The sequence below is a fragment of the Gobius niger genome, assembly GCF_951799975.1.
Source record: "Gobius niger genome assembly, chromosome: 2".
NCBI lineage: Eukaryota > Metazoa > Chordata > Actinopteri > Gobiiformes > Gobiidae > Gobius > Gobius niger.
Genome location: NC_136853.1, coordinates 16,817,601 through 16,842,835, shown reverse-complemented (window position 1 = coordinate 16,842,835; position 25,235 = coordinate 16,817,601). Strand labels below are relative to the sequence as shown.

Here is a 25,235-nt window from a genome sequence, read left to right as displayed (position 1 = left end):
TTTCTCTAATTATTCAAAAACTACTTTAACAAATGCTGAATTATGAACAAAGTTTTCTACTAAATAAAGATACAAAGACATGGAGAGGAGCAAAGTAGTTCAACAGCCCATAAATACATTTAAAAAAAACGGAGAATGCTAGCATGATGCTACATGTTAGCATCGGGCTAATGCTGACATTAGCTAGCGCTAGCTACAACTGCCGTTTTTTCACTTCTACAGAACAATCTGCCGTGAGAAAATATCCATATGGACCCGATTTACACTTGACTTTATTTGTATGTGATAAATGAGTTTATATTCCACCAGAACATGGCTAAAAAGAGTGAAAAAGTGTGTTTCCCAAAAGATTCTATTTTCCCCCTTGGTGAGGCCACGCCCCCTTCTATGACGAGATGCCGTCTGTATCTATAATGTTGAATAATAATGTTATAGCCTGTTTACTTATTATTTATGTTTATACTACTATTATTTTGTCCCCCCAAAATCCTTGGTAGTCATTTTATAAAAGATACCACTATGTACTATTTAATTGTTTTTTCCTCACATTTTCTGCCTAGTTACACACCCTTAGTGTTTCTAAGAGCTGAATGTAACAAATACATTTCTCCATTGTGAGATCAATAAAATCTTATCTTATCTTAGGTCCCCATCAAAATCCATTCTTTCTTTACTCACTGCAAAAATAGCATTTTTTTGTGTCGAGCAGGTCATTAGGGGCATGTTTTGTATTGACAGGAGAAACCAATATGTTACAAAGTGTGCCTTAACATTTATTTTACCTGGGCTCATTGAGATCGACGTCTGTTTTGCAAGTTAGAAACATTACAAAACAACATTAAACTATTGAGTATAAAATGTAGGTCTATTACATTATAAAGTGCATTGGCAGTAAACAGTGGACATTTGTGTTGTGATACGTGCAAAGTAGTGAAAGACATTTAGAAACTGAACTTGAAATGAATGACCAAAGATAAAACAAGGACACTGTGTTTTTAAACGTGAGAAAATAAAAGCGCATTCTTCAGTTTTTCCACATATACTGTGCGTGTTGGCGTGTGGTCAAAACCTGCACACCTTTGCTTTGCAGATGGACACATTTGTTTTGAACCATAGATGTATTTTGGCCCCAGTCTCAAAAGCCACTTAAACCCTCCACAGTACAATGCCACTAAGCAGCAGGGAAATATGTTACGGACATGTGTAATACCCTGGCTATCGAAAACAACATGACTTCTTTTATTTCTCACGCTGCCAACATCAAAAGTTTACATCAGAGTTGGAAGTGTACACATGAACTCAGCCCAAATGCCTGATTGGCGTCATTTGGGGGTTGGTCGGCAGTATGAGAGCCTGACATCAGTACCAGCACTCTCTGATAAGACGATAGGGATCAGCAGCGGAGAAATTACACACACATAAAGAGCATATGTGAACCACTGTGTAGGTCAGCACCTGCACCGCTCGGCTCCTTTAAGGCCTTTTCCTTCTGCTGCGCTGCAGGTCGTCTTCATACAAGGGAAACACGTCAGACCGCTTGGCATGTACGGGGTGATCGCAATCGCTAAGGCTTGGTAATATTTAAGATAGGGATCTAGAAGCATCAAGAGCTGGTGAGTGGAGGAAAAGTTGAAAGAAAAGATTTATGTGTGTGTGTCGGGGGGGTAACTCCTGTCGAACATGAGAAAAAGTTTAGTGACAGTTTAAACTTATACGCAGATATATTGAGAAAAATATACCGTTCTTCACCAAATGAAGGGATTTCTTAAAAAAAAAATGGATTCACTAAAATTCCCACATGTCACAATTATTGTTGGGAGCCTTTTAGTAAGAGCCAAGTAAGTAAGTGCTGTATTTTCCGGACTATAAGTCGCACCTTTTTTTCAATGTTTGGCTGGGGGGTGCGACGTATACTCAGGTGCGACTTATGTATCAAAATGTATAGTGTTTGTTATTTTCACACTGACAGCCGCTAGAGGGCGCTCTAGGCTCGTACCAGTATCTGCTATTCCTGTACCACTGAAAATATAAAACACGGTAATCAAGCAGCAGAAAGAAAGGTTTGGAGTGAGAGAGAAACATGTCAGGGGCTGGCGAAAAGTGGAGGTTGCTCTTACTGCAATGGAAAAAAAGAAAAGAAAAGCTAATCGCTAAAAGCTAGATGGCCATAGCTCAAGGAAAGAGTTTGCAAATGGGTGCTGCCGGGAGAGGCTTGTAAACGCTGCAGTTACGCCTCCATGCCCAGGTAGTTCCCAAGGCTGGTGCGACTTATACTCCGGATTTTGAGACGGTTCCACTACAAAATGTTTCTAGATCCTTCACATTGCATCTATTCGGATGAACTAGTTTCTTCGTGGTTGTGGTAGGATTCAAGTGGCAGAACATGTAATTTCTCTCATCTGGTCAATAGCACACATCTTAATTGAAATTGAAGTTTGTGTTTAAGGGAGAACAGTTGTTGCAAATTTCCTTTGGTTCTCTAACATACAACGTCATAAATCATATTACTATTGACAGAAATGACCTTACTGCACATTGTCCCATCAAGAAACAGCAACAATAACTCTTTCAGACTCCGTATAATCCAATATTAACCAGAATCTGCAATCATTTTATAGAATGTGCATTCACAGTTAAACAAAGATGTGACATAAGTTACATGATTTTTCCAATAATTTTTGTATTAGGTCAAAAATGTAATTGGCAAAGACATGGATATTTGGGAAAGTCTGCTTAGATGCAGCGATCTCTCGTTTGAGTTCCTGCCAGGCCCTAATACTCGGTATGTTAAATATCAAATCCACTGGGCTTTACCGATGGCTGGATCAGTTCTGGCAGATTACTTGGAGCCAAAATCAAAGCTGGACAAATAGTGATGAAAAAGTCCACCCTTTGGAAAGGAAGTATTTATTGTTTCCAAACTTAGTCCAGAAGTGCCAACTCTGTTTCTCCTTAAGCAGACACAGCAGACAATAATGATAGATGTGTGTTATCCACTAATGTGATCATTGTATGTTTGTTTTGGGGGAAGAGATCTCAAAATCCGATGTTGCTCAGCTTTTCTTCATTTGGTCCCATCAGCAGCTGGCAGCACTCTTGTTTTTCCGTCGTTGCTGAAAGCAGCTCTTCCATATTCATTTGCCACGGACTGGAGCGGGCACTGCAGTATGTTGAGATGGCTCCCATAACCGGACTAAAGTCATCCGTCGGGTTTGTCGGTTCGCTGCAGTCCAAATGGCAGCTCAGATTCAAACATTTAGACTAGAATCGCTATCACTTTTTGTAGGGTAAAAATACAACAATTCAACGAAAAAGGAGTTTCTGCGTATACCATGAAGAGAAGAGTTAATAATGTCTCATATTTTTGTCAAATGTATATATTCTTTTCCAAACAAATGGTGCCGTTTAAAATTTCCTAAACTAAATTAAACACTTTTGGTTATAAACTGTCATTTATTTATTTTTTACCATAGAAAAGTATTTGCTTAATGGCCTAAAAACAGCCTATGGTCGAGATGAGGTATTAAAGCACCATTATCTGAGATCAGCTACTATTTTTGCCTTACTTTTGTGCACTTAATGAACACGGTTTGTAATGGTTTGTCATAGCTACTTATAGTTTGACATTGACGATGACGCGCATTCTTCTTCTCGCCGTGCAACCTGCTCTGTTTACAGTCACCGATCCTGACATAGGTTGCGTCCGTCGCCGCTGTACTGTCGAAACTATACTTACAGCTTGGATCTGCATGACACATTTGAGCGTTTCTCGCCTCAAGAAAGCTGTTGATCAATATGCCCAGCGGGAGCGATGAATATGCACGAGGCGTCCGCCGCACAGGCCCAGTAATTGCCGGTCGTCAGGGGTGGCAGGCGCGTAATTTGCATCTCAGGGATCCTGCAATCAGCTGTCTATTCATTAGCACACCAGCCGCTTCATCTGCTGGCCACTCAGAGCTGCCAATCTCCCCTCGGCAGCCAAAGCATTCGAAGAAAAACAGAATGGAAAAGTTTCAATTACAAGCCGTGGTAGCGGGTAGTGGTGTAACACGTTCCCAACCCTATATTTAGGTGTCTTTTTGCAGGTGATTGACTGTTAGATCCTTGTGAAAGAGGTGACAAAAAAAGCTCAATGAAATGTCCATAATCTCATGTATTTTCGGTCACCTTTATCCCTGGGGGGGGGGACAACTGCAGAGAATGCAGCAGGGACGAGGACAGACTGCCACGTCTTTGGCGGTCTCAAGTGGGACTTAAACACTTGCATTGATAGCCGGGGGAAGGGTTAGATAAAAGGAAGTGCATTATGGCTTTATAAGCGAAACAAAGCTGCTACTCAAGGCTATTGTCTCGAGGCGATTACACGGACTCTGTTTAAGGGCAAGATTTGGGCAAACAATCACAACGCAACAATGGCGCGCTGATTTAAGCGTTCACAAATTGAAATGCTATCTATGAAAAAATACCTGCCGCACTCTGCGTTTTGCACAGTTATTGTCTGTCACATGTAAAAAAGAAAAAAAAAAGAGCAAGTGTCAATTTGACATCCTGCATCCTGTCTTCACGATCCTCTCCCTGTTTTATTGTTTTGGACGCACACGCGGTCCACTCCACGTGCACTTAAGGGCACAAGCACAGGAAGGGAGTTTCTCGCAGAAGCCTCGGGAGAGATGAGCCAGAAGAGCGCACGTGCGTTGGACTTCAGAGCTGTGAATCTTCTATTGTTCTGCAGTGACATAGTTGCTGTTTCCTTCATCATAAATCTGTGGCACACGCTCACACATGGAGAAAGAAAAAAAAAGAGAAAAGCAGATATGGACACTTTTCATGCAAACGATTTCCCCCCCTTACCTCGCATTAGTCAGCAATAGAAAATTAGTATTACTTTATTTGTTTGGGGCTTTGCATTTATATGATCACACCTCATGGCAGATACTTGCATCCATTCATACCAAACAGTAAACAAGGTGAGTGAAAAGTGTCTTGCCCAAGGACAAAACAACAGTAGGCACAGGCAGGGGCTGATGTTATACCACCATCCCTTGAATCAGGGAATGAAAGCTCCGCAAACAAAGTGATCTGGACCGAGTGCTTTGGCTCCATGACGACAGCACATACTTTGAGGAAAGATCTTGGCCGTAAACTTGGGCTGTAAAAGCTTAAGCAGAACTAAGTAACTTGTTTCCCTTAAAGGAACAGGCCACCGTTTTTCCATACTGAGATATGTTCTTGCCTGAGCTTAGACGAGTTGATGCGTACCTGTCTGGTCTTCACCCCGTTTGGAGCTATAGGAATACATTGGGAGAGGCCAAATGCCAACAACAACATCTTTGGTCGCTTTGCGTGACTAAGGGCACGCACAAAGACCAGACAGGTACGCATCAACTTGTCTAAGCTCAGGTAAGAACATATCTCAGTATGGAAAAACGGTGGCCTGTTCCTTTAATAATCCTTTTCCTGGTCCCTCTGGGGGTAGAACAAGTGTTAATGATGGGATGATTAGAGGGTCTTTCATCTCCCCCTGGTGTCTCTGGCCAGAAAACCACACTTGCAGCTTTCCCTGCTCCGATCCGGAGGCCCCAATACACACTAATAGACACACGATCAGAAGCTAACAGGCTAACTGGCAAAGCTAACACCACTTAAAAAGTATTTACAGCCACGTTTGAGTGAAAAACTTGGCCTATTAATAATGAACATAATATAATATACTACAATTTCATATGTGTGTTTAATCTGAAAAAAAAAGAGTGAATGAATTGACAGCTAAAGCATCAGCTATAATCACTTCATGCTTGTGCTATGCTTTGTTATACAGGCAACAAGTGCAGAGGTTATACGTGTGATGTCATTCCATAGCAACAGCATGGCAATTAGCATCACGGCAACAGCAGTAACATGAGTGGCAAGTTTGCAATATGAGATATTATCTGTACGATAGCTTAAACATTGACCACTGTGAATTGGACCACATTTAATAACACTTAATATAGCAGTAGAATAAATGATTGTCTAACATTAAATACAATATAGTTTTAATTATGTGCTCTAATCCATTGTAAAGAGATGGAGCAAAGGAAATGTCTCCACTGCTTGGGTCAGATTTGTATGCACAGTAGACAAATGGTATTCCTTTCCAGCTTCAGATGTTAAATTAATTGATCAAAAAGTGAAAATGAAGCAAAGGGAGGACATAACCAAACAAAAGCGATGTCTTTATAATGTCTACTGCTCTGGTGCAGTGCTGAGAGCTGATTAAAGCCACCACATCACAAGTCTGAGTCTGTGAGTGCAGGCATGTGAGTGAGTGATACAGTGTATTACTTGCCAGTTCATTGAGAGCTGATGGCTTCCATACTGATGCAGAGTGCCCGTCATGTTTTATAGTGAGACGGACACTTTTGGAGCAACTTTTGTGGCATTAAGTCTTAAGTGATGGCAGCATGTATTTTATTCATATGAGAATGAAATAAAAGAACATGTGAGGGCTACCCGAGTATCACCGGATATAACTCAGGTCAAAGCTTGGGCCGAATCAGGTAAACTATGGTCAGTTCTAAAGGAAGACTGACTCAAAAGAAGGCAAATGTTCTCTCAGCAAGAACAGACCTGGAGTTGAGTTTCATGCCGCTAGTGCATGTTGGAGTAATCTTTGGATCTTCTGTTGTGGCTATTCTTAGAATCGTGGCATCAGCTACCAAAAAGCTCCTCCTAAGGTCCTGTACGTATCCAGGAAATGGTTGCCTTACATCTCGCTCTCATGCTGAGCTTAAAGCAATACGAAGTGACTCATGCCCCTCACCACTGCAGGTGACGTAGCATGTTACGTTTTTTTTACTCATTAATTGTCCGTGAGAGTAAATACTACGCTGACAGAAAAGACAAAGGGAGAGAGGGATATTGCACATCCAACTACACAATGGAGATCATTTTTTTCACTCAAACTTGGCTGTAAACACTGTTTAAGTGGTGCTAGCCCGCAGTTAGCTTTGCCCGTTAGCCTGTTAGCTTCTTCTTTATGATTCCATTAGTGTGTATTGGGGCCTCCGGGTCGGCGCAGGGAAAGCTTCAAGTGTGGTTTTATAGCCAGAGACACCAGGGGGAGATGAAAGACCCCCCCAGTCATCCCATTAACACTCGTATTACCCCCAGAGGGACTACGGAAAGGATTTATGAAGGTAAACAAGTTACTTAGTACTGCTTTAATCCTCTCATTGGAAACTCACAGCCACACGCACCGAGCAGGGGAATTCATTTTGGACTGATTGATTGATTGATTAATTGATTGATTGATTGTTGTGTTTAAGTTGTATTCCTCCCTGACTCTTATCTCTTCAGTTTTGGTTGGTCACTTTTTGCTCTTATCTGCTTGTGTAAATGGTCTGGGGACTAGCGTGGCTATTGCTCCTTGGTGGGCTCAGTCTGGACTTCCTATTTTCATTGCCTCGCCGTAATTGCTTCATTCACAACATCACATTTCACATTCTTTAAACAACTGAAACAATATTATTGGCTTGACATATATCTATCAAACCCGTTCAAGGCATTCCTCCAATTCCCCGTAAATGGATAATTTGACTGGCTGCAAATGGCCTCTCTCCTGCCCCGCGCTCCACTCCTCCCTTTTCCAAATCACTAGAATAACACTATTACCCTCACCATCATCGTGTCAAAACCCTTTTCAGTGTCAGTCCATCTACGCAGCATAGACAACCTGACCTGCAGCTGTCAAAACGTTTCCAAAACAGCAAAGATAGATGGATCATAAACACGAAATACCAGTTCTCCAAAAATGAAAAGGCCGAATAATGCTATAATTCCTTGGAATTGCTTATAGGATTTCATTTTTCCCTTCATTATTTTTTAGTTCTATAGGATCATTCTTGTGGTATATTATTCATCTTCTTGTTTTTTAAAAATAAAGCAAGGTCTGTACAGAAAGCATGCATTCTTTAAATCTGCCAAATCTACCCTCAGATAATGTCTAGTGAACCCTACTCTGTTAAGTATCTTCTGGTGACTGGTGAATTAGTCACAACTAACCTGACAAATGCACTTTCGGGTGAATTCCATGGAATTTGGCAATTCATGACGCTCCCTCGTCCCCTTTAGAACAACAAAGCACTTTTCTTTATCTCGCTTCTGAGGTGCGAGTGCTACACCAGCACCGTTGCGGCTCTCTAGACTTGAAAAGGCTGAACAAACCTTGGGTGTGGGATGGAGGGGTTGAGGTGTTTTGTGAGTCACAGCCCCGACTAGACACGCACCTGTCAGAGAGGCTCGTGCGCCAAGTGTGCATGTGAACAGTGGAGGCAGCAGAAAGGCAGTCAGTGAAGTGTGCGGTATGTGTAGTGCGGCTCAGTGGGTGGCACTGAACAGGGATCACTGAATGTGACAGCAGCTATTTGCCTAATCCAAAACAGCAGCTGTAAAGGTAGAGGTGCGGAGACGGAGGCGGAGGCGGGGTGCACGAGGTGAGCTGAAAGGTGGGGAAGAAAAGGAAGTAGGGAATGACTTTATGAAAATGAATTCCTTGTGTAAACCGTGGCTTTAATAAGATGCTAAAGTATCGCGTAGAAAAGGTAAATGAACCATGAAGCAGGTAATGTACACTTGGGCATGATCTCTTTATGATTCTTTATGAACAAAAGCAAACCAGAGCTGCATGTGCGGTACACTTTCCCATATGTACATTTTGTATCACACACAATGACCATCAATACAATGTTATCAAAATGATATTTTTGTGCGAAAGGGATGAAGTAACTATTCCATTCAGGATCCAAATACCCCCTCGACCCGACCGCCGAATGCTGCCGATGACTTAGAAAGTGATGAAAGTTAAACTCCTATAATTTTAACTTTCCTATGATGATGACAGTTTTTCTCACTGCATCGAGCTGCCAACTGATTGCATCAATTTATCAAAACCATGAATGCTTTGTGTCGTTGAGCAAAGTTGTGGTAAAAAGACAGTGGGGTGTGTTTTAAAAGAAAGGGAAAAAACTCTCAGACACAGACATTTTACTGCAAAATTTAACGTAAAATAGAAGTACATTTTTTCTCACATACTATTCAGTGTCACATTTTATTCTAAAATTCCAAGTACAACTGAGTTGTAAGGAGGGGGCAATGGAGTACATGCTGTCTTTGCTCTGCCCGATCCCGTCAGACCTTGGAAGCTGAGCAGGGAAGGGCCTGGTCAGAACTGGGATGGGAGACCGTATAGTAACACCAGGAAGCCTGGGGCGAATGTAGTGTGTGTGAGGGAGCGGTTGGTAGTGGTCGGAGAGAATGATGGCGCAGACTGGTTGCCTCGCTTTTGTCAGTCTACCCCAGGGCAGCTGTGGCTACAATAGTAACTTACCACCACAAGAATGGTGGTAAGCTACCACCATAGTGAGTGAATGAATAATGCAATGTGAAGCGTCTTTGAGTGTCCAGAAAAGCGTTATATAAAACCAATGCATTATTATTATTATTACATTTAATTAGATACAATATACATTTAAAAAAGCTTTGTAAATATAAGCATTTGCATGTGTGTGAGGGGTTGGTCTACATATTCCAGCTTCCATCCACTGTTATAGTACTGTATAGTACATGTGGAGACACAGTATATTGGTTGACTTTGTTGTCTCCCCTTTTACCGTCCGGCTCTTTGCCGGGTGGCTGTATTAAAAATCCCATTCATATTTTGCACTGACTTTTCAAAAAATTAAAATATTAAAGAGTTTAAAAGCACAACGCAGGCTAATCAACTGTGCTAACTACCAACCATCAAGCGGACATTTTACAAGAAAGAAAACTCTAAAGCTTCCATTTAAAATGGTGTGCTTTATGTCCATGGGTTAGCTCATAGCCGATTAGCCTGCACGGTGCTATTAAACTCTTATTATTCGAATTTTTCCAAAAAGTTAATGCGAAATATGAATGGGATTTTTCCTTTCAGCACCCGGCAAATGCCCGGAAGTGGGTGGGGCTGTTAAGATCTATACAAGGAGTGTTTCAGCACCCACCTTGGCAGGTGACAATGATTACTCACAAGTTCACAGTCCCACACACCAGCCTTCAGTTCACATCTGGTTGAGTTTTGCAGAGGGAAGCTGGATTGGGGTGGTCCATGCTCCTCTAACATGCCTGTTCTGTTAACACAACAGACTACGGCGAGGCCAGCACCCTGCAGGCAGCGCATTAGCATGTTAACATGGCCCTCACCCTGCACTGCGCTGAGACAGACAACACTGGGACCAATAGCCGTCCATTATTGCATCAACAACTCGTGCTAGATTTAAGTGAGAGAATGTGTGCTAAAAATTAAACTTCAATGTTAAACAGGATTGCAAATAAGTTACATTAAACTTAAATTGTACATTTAAAGTGAGTGCAAATGCATGCAATTTACATTGTTCATGCAGAATGTGTTTTTAATGGCATCTGAAAGATGATGTTGTTTTTATACCTGAATTCTAATTGTAGGGGAGACCGGGGTCAGTTGTAACACTTTTTCCTTGAGCGCTGTGACTCACTGATCGTTTGAGCTCTGATTCTCAAACCTTTAAAGGGGAGGTATTATACAAAATCGACTTTTCAAGCTTTACATCATGTTATTATGTCATTCCCTCATTATAAACATGCCTGAAGTGTTGCCTTGGCACATTCACATATTTTTCAGTAATCTGTAAAAACTCTGATGGCGGCCATTTTAGGGATAGGTTTGCCTGAGTCCTCCTAGGAACGCCCCCACCTCCTGGAGACGCCTCCGAGCTTTCGTCACCAGCTGAGTAACCAACCACTGCTCCTCAGCAGAACCCCCTCCCCACTGATGCCACAGTGTGGAGGGGGCGTGTCAGAAAGGGTCAGAGGGTCTTAAAGAGACAGAGGCCTATTTCAAGACATTCGCTTCAGCCATTTTGAGAGAGCAATTTTATACAAGGCAGTTATTCTAATTTACTGCATTTACAGACCAACAGAAGGTTTCGTCATCATTGTAGTGTGATATAGACTGGTGCAATGTGAATGAAAAAAGCATAATACCCCCTCTTTAAACAAAATGCACACATTTGTTGGCCAGAGACTGAACCAAATATAATCCCTGAAACATTAACACAGACACAATGAATTGGAGTAAAATCAAAAAGTTGTAACTCACCCAGGGACAATTGTAACAGTGTGCAAAGGCACCAAAAACAGACACCCCTTGTCTTCAAAAGTGTTGTACTGTAAAAGAAAAACAACAATAATACAAAGAAATTCATAACATTATGTGTCTTTGTGTGTGTTTTGTGTCTTGACGTGAACAATGGGCACATTTAAGATTTTAAAGCACTGAGTACATTGATGTATGAAAGAGAGAGTGAATGGGTCAGTGGTTCCTTGATATAAAGTGCTTTGGGAAAAACACTAAACACGTTTAGACCATTTACCATTAAAGAAAAAACATTACAAAAATAACTTAACATAACAAAATAATAATATAAAGATATATTAAAGGGATTAAAATTAAGAATGAGATGTGTTTTAAAATGGTTAAAAGAACAACATTGTCCTTCATGTAACGTACTTTCAGACTTGAACTTTGCTGTGTGTGACCAGAGGTAGAGGGGTTACAGACTGATAGGCTCATGTTGCACAGATCTGGTCTCTAAGTAGTTGAACTGGTGCTGTTACAACTGACCCCGTGTTGAACTGACCCCGTGTTACGACTGACCCCGGTCTCCCCCAGTGCTTGCATTTACCTTGCTCAGAGTTGCCAATCGTGTTTCTTGCAAAAATGTTATGTCAGCGAATAACAGCAACCTCTCAATGAACATTTGGGTTTATAAGTTGGAGATCTGCGTACCTGCACCTGTGCTGCTGTTGCAGACATGCCGCATACTGCCCCAACTGTGCTATGCTATAGTCGCTAATTTGTCTTCTTTCATATACTGTCATCATACTTGTTGTAAAAGCCAGACTCCTCATCATCCACAGCTCTGTGTGAGTTTTGTGTGTTCTGTGTAACCGTCCGCTCTGGGGACTTGGCTGTAAAGTCTGGGTTCTGTGGTTCAGACTGTCCATCTCCATATATCTGGCTTGTCTCATCTCAGTGCACCATCCTGGTCTAAACTCAGAGTCCTACACAGGCCTGCTCTGTGCTCTGCTATGGCCTCGCTGGCTGATCTCAGCCATGTTTGGTCATGAATGTGGTTTGAAGTGAGGAGACATGAATAAAAGGCAATGAGAACCGACAGGAGAACGACTGATGCAGCAGACAATTCAAGCCAATCTGGCCAATGCTGCTGACCAGGTGCACGTCCATCTTTGTACTCGTCTTCAAGAAATTACCTCGCATACTGCAGTATGTCAGTCAGAGTCGGTTGCAAATAAAAGTAAATTCATTGTGTAAAAAGCATCAATCCATTTACAGAAATACAATGATCAATCATTCGAGCTTTTGAAGGGGTTATTTATTTTGATATTTTACAGTAGCCACAAACACAACATGACTTTATCAAATGAAATGACTTTCAACACACAACAACAGTTCCTGCAAGTGAATATGGCGGCATGGTGATGGGTGGCACGATGGCGTAACAGGTTGTGCTCTCACCTCAGCAAGAAGGTCCCACGTTCGATTCCCGGGCCAGGTGGGCCTTTCTGTGTGAAGTTTGCATGTTTTCTTCAAGACTTGGTGGGTTCCCTCCAAGAGCTCCCGTTCCCCACTCAAAAAACCTTGTGCAGTAAGCTGAATCCTTCAGGTAAGTACTGCTGATCTGGAGAAGGGCACCGCGGTCACTCACTGCTCCTGAGACACTGGTTGAATGATGGGTCAAATACAGAGGACACATTTCCTTATGGAGACTATAAAGTCTACAAATACAAAACAAAGATAACCAAACACTAGCTAGTGTAAAACTGCCTGAAATATTAATTTGATGTCAAGATCCACAAGCATGTAGCCGTGGCAGGGTGGCGTGGTGGCAGGGCTGCGCTTGTGCTTCACAACAAGAAGGTCACAGGTTTGTTCTCGGACGGGGCCTTTTTGTGCGGAGTTTGCATGTTCTCCGGTCTGCATAACTTTCCTCCGTGTGCTGGAGTTTGAGAGTATGGTGGGCAGTGGTGGGACAGGCCAATAGCACAGATTAGCAGCCTTGCTTCCATCAGTCTACCCCAGGGCAGCTGCGACTACTTAGATAGCATACCACTACCAAGTATGAAGTGAATGTAAAATGTTCCCATGTAAAGCGCTTTGTGTGACCATTTCTGTGAAAGGCGCTACATATAAATATGCTAAATGTACACAACAAAATTAATTGTTTACAGTCCTGCATCATATGACATCAGCGAAAATGATATCCCAATAACACTATAGTCATTTAAAATGAAGGCATTAGGCACTGATGCATTTAATGAACACAGTCAATAGAATATTTACTTGTTGAAAATCATAATTAAAATTATTGGAATGACACTCCAGTCAGTCAGGAGGGTCACGCCCCGGCCCAGTCTTTAAAGTGACCTAGGAAACACAGAGTTAGGCAGGATTGGCTCTTAGTGCCTCAGTAACCTATACAAAGTGCTCCTACAGTGCATGTAGGTGCTGTTCTGCCGACTGCATCTCTCAGCTATAAGCAGCAACAGATGCGCCTCTGACCTCATAGGCTTCCTGGAAACACAAATTTGTCAAAATGAAGCAGGAGAAAGAGGGAGCAGCAGTTTAGGTAAATGTAACATATTGAGGACACACACAGATACGTGTAGTCAATGTTCTGAGTTTCCAAAGTGAGGTGCACCTTAAAATGTCATACACTTCCTGCCACATGGATGTTCACTAACAGAACCACACATTTATGTGATCCATGCCCCTTTTCTTTCCCTCCGTACCAGAAACAATCACACTATCTTCATGACGACCAACCAGCCTGGGCACATGATATCACCTCTTTAAGAAAACAAGAAGAAACACGCGCCAGTTCTCACATGTGATCAATTATTGTTGTGTTGGGGGAAATTTTCAGCCATTAGTCCTTTAGTGCAGGGATCATACTGGGGCTAATAGTGACTAAACGCTAAAATAACACATTTGGCTAATAGGTCACTCGTTCGTATATGGGGCAGCCCACTGGCTACAAACCTGGGGGAAAAAGTCATTCATTGCATTCCACAAACTTCAGAACAAAATCAAAATGTCAGCTGATTGAAATGTCTGTTGTTTAATACTTTGGGACAATACTGTAGATGCACTTAGTGGCTATAGAAGGGGTTTCGTCCCTAGTAATAATAAGTGATAAGTGGATCTGCAAAGTCTGCCACCATCTAAGTCCAGCTAGAGTAGGAGACATACATTGATCATTCGTCCTGCTCATAAAACAGTTCCTCTCAGAATCTGGGGAACCTCTTCAGTAGAACAGTGACTCCTCACCCACACAGCAGTAGTGTCCCGCAGCTCATCATGTACAAGTTATATTTTTAACAAACAATCGATCTGTCTGAAGCACCTACAGCCGAGTGAATCCCAATGTGCTTTGAGTGTGGATTTACACACTGGATTAAAACAACCTCTCTTGATGTCGCTACTTCTCAGTGTTTACTCTTCTGGCAGTGCAGCTCCAGAGCACAGAGGCCCGACTTGTTCTCAGGGAAAAGTCAAGTCTCCACAGAGCTGATACCAGAGTAGTTTGAATCATGCATGGCCGGATAGTTCCCAGTGGAACAGAAACAAACACTGCAGGTTGTTGTGGCAGAATTTTTACTGGTCTTTTATTTCTCTTCATGAGAACCGGATTTTCGTATAAGATCTAAAAACAAGGTACTTTGTCCAAATTAAAATTGTGATTTTCTATGAAATGTATTAATTCATTTTTTTATTAGAATTAATGTAAAAAGGTCATGACTGTATAAAATGACACCCTGGCAAATGGGGCTGGGGCATTACGCAAATGTTTGGACCTCCAGATAGTTGAGAAATAAACGGGATAACCTCTGTTAGAAGAGCAGTGTTCATTGTTTTGACTTCATGGACCGTCACCGATCACATCCAAGTCGATAATGTGCAGCGCCTCTCTTGGGCAACTTGTTTTTTTATTACTTAAGAGACAGCAGTTCCACTCTACTCAGGGGCTGCACTGGAACTTTCCAGTGTTTCTTGTTGGTCTTATTTATTTTTTGTCTGTGTTGTTTTCTCAGTATTGCAATGCATCACTTGACATTACCCAAGCAAGTTTGAGTTGCAGCGCATCAGCTGAAAGCAATTTAGTCTTGAGCGCAGCTGCCAGGCGGATAAGACTTTCCTTCTTTCGTTTACTTTGAAATGTTCCTTTTTTTTCAGCGTCCAAAATACACAAGGCAGCCAAATTGCTGACATGTGTGAGAGGGGCAGCCGGACTCCTGCATTCTTTCATGCCCCACTATGCAAAACTCCATATTGTTTATTTAAAGAACACTGAGCACTTTAGCACTATTAAGAAACATGTCATATAGTAAACTAAAGGTTTCCTTCAGGAAAAATCCCTGTCAGTTTATTTTTCTTCTACAAAAAGTTATTTTAGTTCGGACTCACAAACAGCCTGCATGCACAACTAAACAAGTGTGTTCAAACACTAACCAAACTGGGAAGTGTAGAGATTATTTATGTTCAGAGGTGTGAATGGACACGGAGGACTGGTCTGTCTCTGTCTCGCACTGACCAGACTGGCCTACAATAACTGCGGCTTAAGATGTCCCCATCGAGAAGAATTGAATGTCCAGTACATGCATGCATTACGGTGCTCATGAAAGACAGTTTATTAGATTTGTGAAGCTACAGATAAGTTTTCAAACAGTAAATCCATCCTACACAGTCAACAAAGGACAGTGTTTGGCTGGCTGTACTTTAGAAGTATCTACACATTTCCCTTGCCATCACGAGCTCCAACCACTTGCTCCGTGGCCGGGGAAACTGGAGGTGACATGAGAGCAGCGCAGCCTGATGACCCGAGTGGAAAAAGCACATCACAAATCAGACAGAGGAATAGGACACATCCTGACATCCAGCCAGAGCTCGTCTTGGTCATCAGCACAGGCAGCGGCTGATGGGAGGTGGGAGCAACAGATTAAGACTACAGGGGCCACAGTGAGTGATCGCCCACCGTGGCTTCAGAGCAGCCCGACACACAGAGGACTAACCCACCTTGACATGCGTAGGAAACTCAAGACTCTGCTGGCCTGCTGTGAGATAGGAGCCACCCAGAGCAGCCCCGACACAGTGTGCTGCCCAGAGCCCCGTGTCCTTTTTAACTAGCTCTGTTTACATGAACGCATGACCGAGGAATTCTCCACTATACCTATGGAAACCACAAACACAACAGCATTACGGCCATATCTGCCCCAGAGAATGGAAATAACAGTGATCAGACTTCCTGACTCTCTGCTCGCCAGAGTTCAGTTATGTCTGTGGGAACATGCACATGAGTCTGTATTTTGACTCATGTGCACATTGTCCTTCGAACAGATCAATAAAGTAAACTACACATTTGATGTTGCAAAAAACACACACATTAAAATCAGATGAAATCAAAATGATACAAATTGCTTTGGGGTCTCTCTAATTACATTTGAATTATTTCAGGATTCAGTATTTCATTGCCATTGTTAAAGCAGAACCGAGTAACTCATGCCCCTAGAGGCCATAAGCGCCTCTGCAGGTGTCGTAGCATGATGTGTTTTACTCATTAATTGTCCGTTAGAGTAAATACTACGCTGACAGAAAAGACAAAAGGACAGAGGGATATTGTACATCCAATAACACAATGAAGATACGTTTTTTCACTCAAACATTGCTGTAAATACTGTTTAAGTGGTGCTAGTACGCAGTTAGCTTTGCCCATTAGCCTGTTAGCTTCTTCTTTGAAATTTCATTAGTGTGTATTAGTGGCTCCGACCCGGAGGCAGTGAAGTTGCAATTGTGGTTTTCTGATCAGAGACACCAGGGGGAGATGAAAGACCCCCCAATCATCCCATTAACACTTATATCACCCCCAGTGGGTCGTCCGAAAATGTCCCATTGAGTAGGGGTTGAAAAATGTAATTAGGTCTAGGCAAGAGTCCACTGACCTTAAGGTTAGGGCCAGTGGTTGTATATGGCTCTCTAATCCACAACACAACAGGTTTAGAGAGATTTCGGACTAATGGCACCTCTGCTCAGTGGTACATTTTCGGACTAATGAGATGTCGGACTAATGGCATGGCACCACCCCCAGAGGGACTAATAAAAGGATTTATAAAGGTTACTTAGCACTGCATTAAGAAAAAATTACATCTAAGGCACCATGTGTAGAACAGCTAGCAGTGCAAGTTTACATGAGGTAGGCTAGAAGTAACAGTAACCAAGCATAAATGATATATTTGTATTGAAATGATGATTCATAGATCAATATTGCTGTATAAAAGAACACAACAGAAAGACGGTAGGATGTGGGCACACAGAGGAAGTGGCCTGCGATGGATTTGTAAATAGCCTTGGGAAGTGCATGAAGTTTTGGGAAGATGCCAAAACAAGAGTGGCTGATCACAGGAACTGCACTACCCCACTGCCACCACGCAGACCCACACGTCTCCAGAACAACCTCTCCATCACTAAGCTGTGTGACAAGCTTCTAATGGCACATCACAAAAGTAATTGTATCTGCGCTGGCTGGCAGCTGTCCCCGACTTGTGTATACCTGTCAAGTGTTGTGCATACTGTGCATGTTTGTGTGTCAGTTGGTGCCACTGTCTGTATGCCCCTGTGGCAGACCTGAATTAACACGCTCTGAAACAGGAGCTCTCTTGCTCTGTCATGTCCCACTTCTCATTTACACCCAACGTTCCCTTGTGTTGTCTTAGGCGGAGCATTCAGAAGCATTTGGCAGTGAAGTGAGGTGAAAGAGCGTCTCTGGAGCATGTCCTGTAAGAATGAATAACACTGGTCCCGGTCATCCCTCTGTCACCAAACAAATATGGCTTCTCTTCATGTCCAAAGGTGTATCGTTTTACTCTAACCAATTTACAAATGTTACTTTAAGAAGAGACAGAAAAAAACACACCTCAATTGAACTCAATTACAATGTTACTGCTGCCTGTTATAAATATCTATCTAAGTAATTAGCATTAAAAATAGATATTTGAAATGTATTTTGAAATTTTAAAGAATCATACAGCAATTAAGTTGATCACCTACGATTTTTTTTATTCTATTTTAATTGACACTAAACAGAAAATGACCAAAAAAATCATAGCACTGTAATAACATGCAAATTACTATGTATGTTCTAACTTTATGTTGAAACATGAGTGCTGGTTACAGGGGTAATAGTGGTACTTTTGGCTGAAGAGTGTGTGTGTTTTATTCTTAACATAACCTGCATGGCAGTTCAAAAGCCTGGATTAGAAGTGACTAGACATCAAAGCACCACTCAATGACACATTACTGAGTCTTAGGATCAGAGACAACTGCAAAGGAGAGAGTACCAACATAAGCAAATCAAACACACCTCTATGTTCATATTTGTTATAAAGTGCACCCCCACGGGCTCTTTGCAGTGCTGGTACAGCTGATGTCCTGTGAAAGCACAGCAAATTTGACATGTGTTTCTCTGAAACAGGCCTGGGGGCAAAATCTGCCCGTCAAGCAGAAATCATCAGGCCTCCCATGTAAAAAAAAATCACAATTGAGATCAAATACCTGTTATCATAATATTGTCCCTTCCCATGAAATTTTCCCTGGGAGTGGACCCCCGGGGCTCCTTTTATTGAGTACAATACTAACGTTAGTTGAAATCGGTCTTTTAATTTTGTTCACCACTGGGAGGCCCAGCCCCTCCATCAAATGACTTTGAAAAATCGGCAATCTGCCAAGCAAACTTAACTACCTCTGCCCGAAAACGTCTTCATGCCCATGAGATTTATTTGCTATAGTTAAATAAATAACAATAATAATAATAAATACACACACACACAGGTTTGTTTAGGTTTTACATACATATTGCTTCTTCAAACATGGCTTTTCACATGTTGCTCCTCACCTGAACACTGGTACTATTGATGGGGTAAGTACCGTTGTTTGATTATTTTAGCGCACTGGCTCTAGGTTGACTGTTGCTTTGTGAAAGCCCTGTATTGTATTTCTTTCCTGTGCCAGAGCATGTTTCCTGCAGAGCAGCCGTGTCAAACAGTGATGACCCTCTGCTTCCTGTAAGTCGCATGGAGATGGTCCTGCCACGAGTCCTGAGGCAAATGAACATCCAAAATACACCACTTCCAGGATTGTCATTTCAGACAAGTCATCTTTTGTCTTCTTGTATTCATCCCTTGTCCTTGTCCCTGGTCCCCTCCTCTATTGTCCCACTGTCCAGGTCACTCAAAGCTGGTTCAGGCGCTTCCTTTGCCGGCTATAGGTTCAGACCACACCTTGAGAGGGGGATGTACAGGGGATTTCTGTATCTATTGGCAGAGATGTCTTACAGAAATACCAAGACGTGCACACTCGAGTCTAATGTACATGTATGGCTACTTTTGGCAGCACTATATTTAATGGACAACCAGACAAATAAGAGGAGACATGGGAAAGAAGTTGTTTGGACTTATAAGGCATTCTATCAAAGTTCCATCTAGAAAAAGAACACACCCACAGTATTTTTGAAGACAGCCAGGGACAGTGCTGCGACTTCAGTAAGCTGCTGGAGGGGCAATCAATTTTTACAAGGGGCCACATGAGAAATCTCAATCGAGTCAGAAGGCCGCACAAACAATGACTCGATCAAAATTTTCTCAAATGCATCCTATTGTAAACTGCAATAGACCCCAGTGATTCTCAACACGCCTCACGCTCCTAGCTGTGCGGACACAGGGCTAATCAGGCACCTGTCTGTGGGAGCTGCTGTGCTTCAAGTTGACTTTATGAAAAAAATGTGCAGTAAATGACACTCAGCGGGGAAGCGCGGTGGTGTGTGCATCGTTATATATTCCACTTCAGGCCCTCTTACTTGTTACATCCAACAATCACGGAGAGAGCACCAAAGCGCTTCCCAATGCAATGGAGTCAAAGGGGAAAGGAAGCGATCAATGCACTTGTGAAATTGTCTTGCAAGTCATTATTTCATCCTCTTTGCAAACACATCTGCTACACGTGATGGTCACGGTGTCAACACACCGCTACTCAAAGCAGCGTGCAAATGTGGCAGAAAATGACAAAAAATGTGTAGTTTTACTGTTATGAAAAATGAGTAGCGGACCGGGTTAAATGGCCTGGCAGGCCGTACATGGCCCCCGGACCGTGGGTAACCCAGGGTTGATTTACTGAGGCAAATGAACTGATGAACTGATGAACTGATTTGTGTCCCCATATAAATCCAACACATGGCACAGTATAATGATTGAAGACATAGTTTTTAGGTTTTGTATAAATTGAATTTGCTCGTATATAGTGTGTAGCCACTTGGTTTGACCTGCTCCCGCTGGTATGTGAAAGCATGTGTTCATTGGCACAGTGAGCCGTCTCCCACCTCCCAGTGTACCTTCCATTCAAGGTCAAGAGTGCTAATGTGCAGACGCACGTCTACAAGCAGCAATATTCTCTAGTGCAATGACTCCCGTAGTTTTGTTCCAGACCAGGTCAAAGGCAGGATGTTGGCCGGCAGAACAGAGGAAGCAGAATAAACTGCAGGTAGTGACCCTGAACTTTAACCTCTCACCCTAGCCTTCATCACAGCAGCGACATTCGACAATACACAGATGGAGTGTGCCTTAAGTTTTCCACTATTAAGAAAAAAGGCAGCAATTTGCTGTTTATGTCGACATGTACATTCAAAAAAGCTTAACACATCTCAAGATTTATCATCTATATATTTTTTATTTTACAATATGAATGAGTTGTTGGATTTGTCCATTTTTTACATTTACACAGAGGCGATGCAAATGTATGTTTAAATAGACATCAATGCCTACAATGACACAGTATTAAAGATCTGCCCAAAACACTGCAGTGTGTTTGCTGATAATTACAAATATATTTGGACAGAGCGCATAGAGCAGGTTGCAATTTCACCAGGTCCAGAAGAATAACCTGCTGCCGTATTTGGCAGGCTCCAGTTTACCCTCGATGACGGGGTTGGGCTCAGGACGTGGTCTTGAATGGTACGGATCTTCAGGGATGGGCCGAGTGGTTGCCACTTTGGTTACCTAGAAAGACAGGGCAAATTTTATTAAAACGTTGCTAGTTTATATTTCCTTGTGGTCGACTCCACTGATGGCAGGATATGTTTTACTCACTCGCCACTGAGCCACAATTTCAAATGTTACCAACCCATTATGTTTAAAAGAAACCAAAAAACTAATTAGCTAGTATGAAGTTATGGCTTACTCAAGTAAAAGCCTATGCATATAACCAGAAATGATATTACCAGTTTGAGGAAAAACATGTTTAAAATGCAAACTTTTAATACTTAACATATTATCAAACAAAGAGGCCAATGACTAGTATTTGGCTAAGGAAGGGGTCCCCAAAGTTTTCAGGCCACAACCCCGAAAATAGCTAAATCAATAGTTCAGAACCCCACAATTTAAAATGTAATTTTAAATCTGGTTTTATTAATGTTTATTTGAATAGTTAATTTTGTTCTTTGGCCTAAATAAATAAATAAAATGTATATATATACTGCTTTCAATCAAAATTACATTAAATATAGTGCTATATTTTAAAAAATATTGTCTTGAAATGATCTCTCAACCCCCACCTCAGTGTCCCGTGACCCTCTTAGGCGAATGTCTAGCACTGTACACCCATTGTAAAAAGTTGCTTTAGATCAGTGGTTCACAAACTTTCTGGAGCCGTGTTACCCCTGAACACCCGTTCACATTTACACAATTTGGGCTTGTCTGGATAATAGGCTATTAAAAATATGTAGGCCTTAATAAAAAAAATATTAATAGAAATGTTCAGTCTGCGGTCAATCTGAGAGCTTTGCTCTGTCCAATTGGATCAGATCATTCTGAATATCAGACACTGGTTTGGACTCTGCGTTCTGGCCCTGCCCCTCTGCATCTTCCTCAGAAGTGCTGTCAAAGCGCCAGCAGCTACAGATCCGAATGCGCTGGTTTAAGCTCGCAAAGATAATTTAAATGCAGGACAATACAAGCTTTGCACGTGTCGCTGCAAATCAACTTATGAAGTAAATGTATGTGACAGATACAAAGCCATGGGTCGTGTGGCAGAGGAACGATACAGCGCAGACGCTTCTTCTTCTCGCTCCTCGGATCAGAATGAGTAAAACACCAGTTCAAATCGAAGTCTCCAATCAGTCTGACGTGCACACTGGCTCCTCTCTTTTTATGACAAAGTTAAGTTAAAGGTGTTTTAAGCACTCGGTTCCAACGCGGCTCTTGAGGTTCAGTTCTGGAGTGGACGGCATTTAGGTCACGAACAAGCAAATGTCCGTCAGAATTAAAAGGTACATCCGCCTGTACAAGCGCGTATAAGTGTGGCGGTTTTAAAGCAGTACTATGTAACACTTGCCTCTAGAGGCCATAAGCGCAACTGCAGGTGTTGTAGCAAGTTGCGATTTTTATATTAATTGTCTTGGAGAGTAAATGCTACGCTGACAGAAAATGTGAAGGGAGAGAGGGATATTGTACATCCAATTTCACAATGGAAATATTTTTTTTTTCACTCAAACTTGGCTGTAAAGTGACGCTAGCCCACAGTTAGCTTTGCCCGTGAGCCTGTTAGCTTCTTCTTCATGATTCTATTAGTGTGTATTGGTTGCTCCGGTCCGGTGGCAGTCAAGTTGCAAGCATGGTTTTCTGGCCAGAGACACCAGGGGGAGATGAAAGACCCTCCAATCATCCCATCAACACTTGTATTACCCCCACAGGGACTACGAAAAGGATTTATTAAGGTAAACACCTTACTTAGTACTGCTTAAACGAGTCTATTAAGACTGTGATAAACATAATATTTCCTTTCCTAGGGCATCCTGCATACCTCCATGGGTACACATGCCACAGATTGGAGACCACTGCTTTAGATATAATCTTCTATAGTGCATAATGAAATTAAGCTCAATAAAATCCACACCCCAGTTAATTTTTTTAAATTAAAGTCATTATTTTTTTCCTAAGAAATCTGTCTGTTCTGGCATAAAGCAAGGCAATAAAGCGGGTAAAGACTGTACATCTTTATCCCCTTGCACATTAGCAATTAAATCAGGTCAAATAAAACTGACTGGGATGTGCATAACAATCCCAATTTACAGCTGACAGGAAGGCTCTGTAGCAGAGCTCTTCAACATGGAGTATTGCACAATGATGCTAATGCAACAAATGAAGCTGGAGTCCTTGTTTCATGTACAGTTATGTTCCTGCAGACTCACCTTGGACAATTCTCCAAGCTCTGGCCTCTTCCATCCTAGTTTGTCGAGGACACAGTTGTCAAATGTCTCCTGCTGTTTACGACAATAACGTAGTTCAGCCAGGTTTGTGTAATCCAGACAGGTCCAGTACTCGGTGAAGGACTCGGCACAGTTACCCTTAATTTGCCTGGGTCAAAATAAAGTAATTATTAATGTTGAATTCAAATGATCAGTGTGTGCAAATTATAGATACAATATGTGATCCAAGTATTTTGTTATAGTAACACAATCTCCAATTTTCTCAAGTTATACTTTGCTTTTTTATTTAATGCAGCTCTATGCACAAACACAGACACATGCCACCAACGTTTCCCCAGCTACTTGAGTTTGTCGGCCTCCATCATGCTCTGTCTCAACTTCATTTACCAATCACAAAGAAGCGTGAGCTCTCTAAAGAAGCAGACAGCTCTAGTCACCTCTTAAACATTTCTAAACGTATAATGTACAGCAAAAATAATTTAAGTGTGGACCAGCCATATTTATAGATGAAAAGTTTCACATTATCACATTTAATATTTCCAATAAAAGAAAGAAATCACTATAACTTGGAGATACAGCTTTCTGAGGTACTACCTTTTAGGACTGAAATATATGTCGTTATCGTATCGATATTGAGACATGAACATTCACGATATTAATATAAAAAAAGCAAGACATAAACGATATAGATTCTTTTTCTGAAAAATGCTATTTTCACCGAACCCATAGCTATATCGTATCGTATCGAGATATCTGATAAATTTTTTCATATCAGTGATGATCAAAGAGACTTCTGTCTTTATCTTTTTCCTCTTTTCTTGAAAACTGCTGTTTTTGTGTCTTTTCCATATAGTACACACTGATTGAACAGTGTTTAGTGTTATGCCATGCAGTGTCTTAATTCTGCTCTCTGTGAGCAAGATTTAGGGACAAAGTTCACTTTTTGTCCTAATAAAGAAAACAAAATGTGTGCAGTTTGTCAGGAACCGTGTCATATCAAACAAGAAATACATTAAAACCAAAACTACAATATGATTACCTGAAAAAGTTTAGAGCACATTCGTTGACTTTTCTTCCTTCTTCAAGACACTTCCTGGGGTCCTTCTCTTCCCAGCGGCAAAGCATGAACTCCTTGTTGGGTTTGTCACACTGGGAGCCATAATGGTGAGCAGCAGCCTTCAACACTGCAGACGAAACATTGATCTACACACAAAAACAATACAATGATTATAGACGGAACCATACAAAAGGTCGTTGATATCACAACATTACTTGGTTATTGCCAAAAATAGCAATGCCAAGAACCTTTCTCCAAACACAATTTTAATTATTTTACACATAATCACAACTACTACCAACTACTACTACTACCACTAACCCAACAACACACTTGACCAGTTAAATGGCAGCTTCTGGACAATGTGATTACAAACATTAGCATCTCCAACATTCAGCCATTAGCATGCTACACGGCTAGCGCTTTTATTGACAAGGACTCACTTCATCCACATTTAGCTCCTGTAGCGAAGGGACGTCAAGCGTTGGCATGGCTGTCCCTTGTTGCAGTAGAACAACCCAAAAGTCAAATCCTACGCGTAAATATCATCCAATGTCGTCTGACTGCAGGACAAGAGACGAGTCCGTAGCCCGTGGAAGGTCAGTTTACTGCGCCTGTCGCGTACTGATGACGCAGTAGAGGGCGACTGGGGTTACCAACCAACCTTTGCCAACCTTTGCGGGGGATAAAAAACAAACATCCAAGCTGCCTTCAACATTTTCAACAAACATGTGCACTTATTCAGTAACCAACTACTAAAATATGTCCACCAAGCTGACTTTCCTGTAGTTACA

At 41.8% G+C, this 25,235-nt stretch overlaps 1 protein-coding gene across 1 annotated transcript; it reads right to left on the bottom strand.

Annotated features, from left to right (window-relative positions):
* Positions 1-20,845: 20,845 nt before the first annotated feature.
* Positions 20,846-25,074, bottom strand: ndufa8 (NADH:ubiquinone oxidoreductase subunit A8). The gene is made up of 4 exons (XM_079551971.1): positions 24,885-25,074; positions 24,424-24,587; positions 23,367-23,532; positions 20,846-21,177 (listed from the first exon to the last, which is right to left on the bottom strand). The coding sequence occupies exons 1-4, from the start codon at positions 24,930-24,932 to the stop codon at positions 21,040-21,042; spliced, it is 516 nt and encodes a 171-aa protein (XP_079408097.1). The 5' UTR covers positions 24,933-25,074; the 3' UTR covers positions 20,846-21,039.
* Between the last annotated feature and the right edge of the window lie 161 nt (positions 25,075-25,235).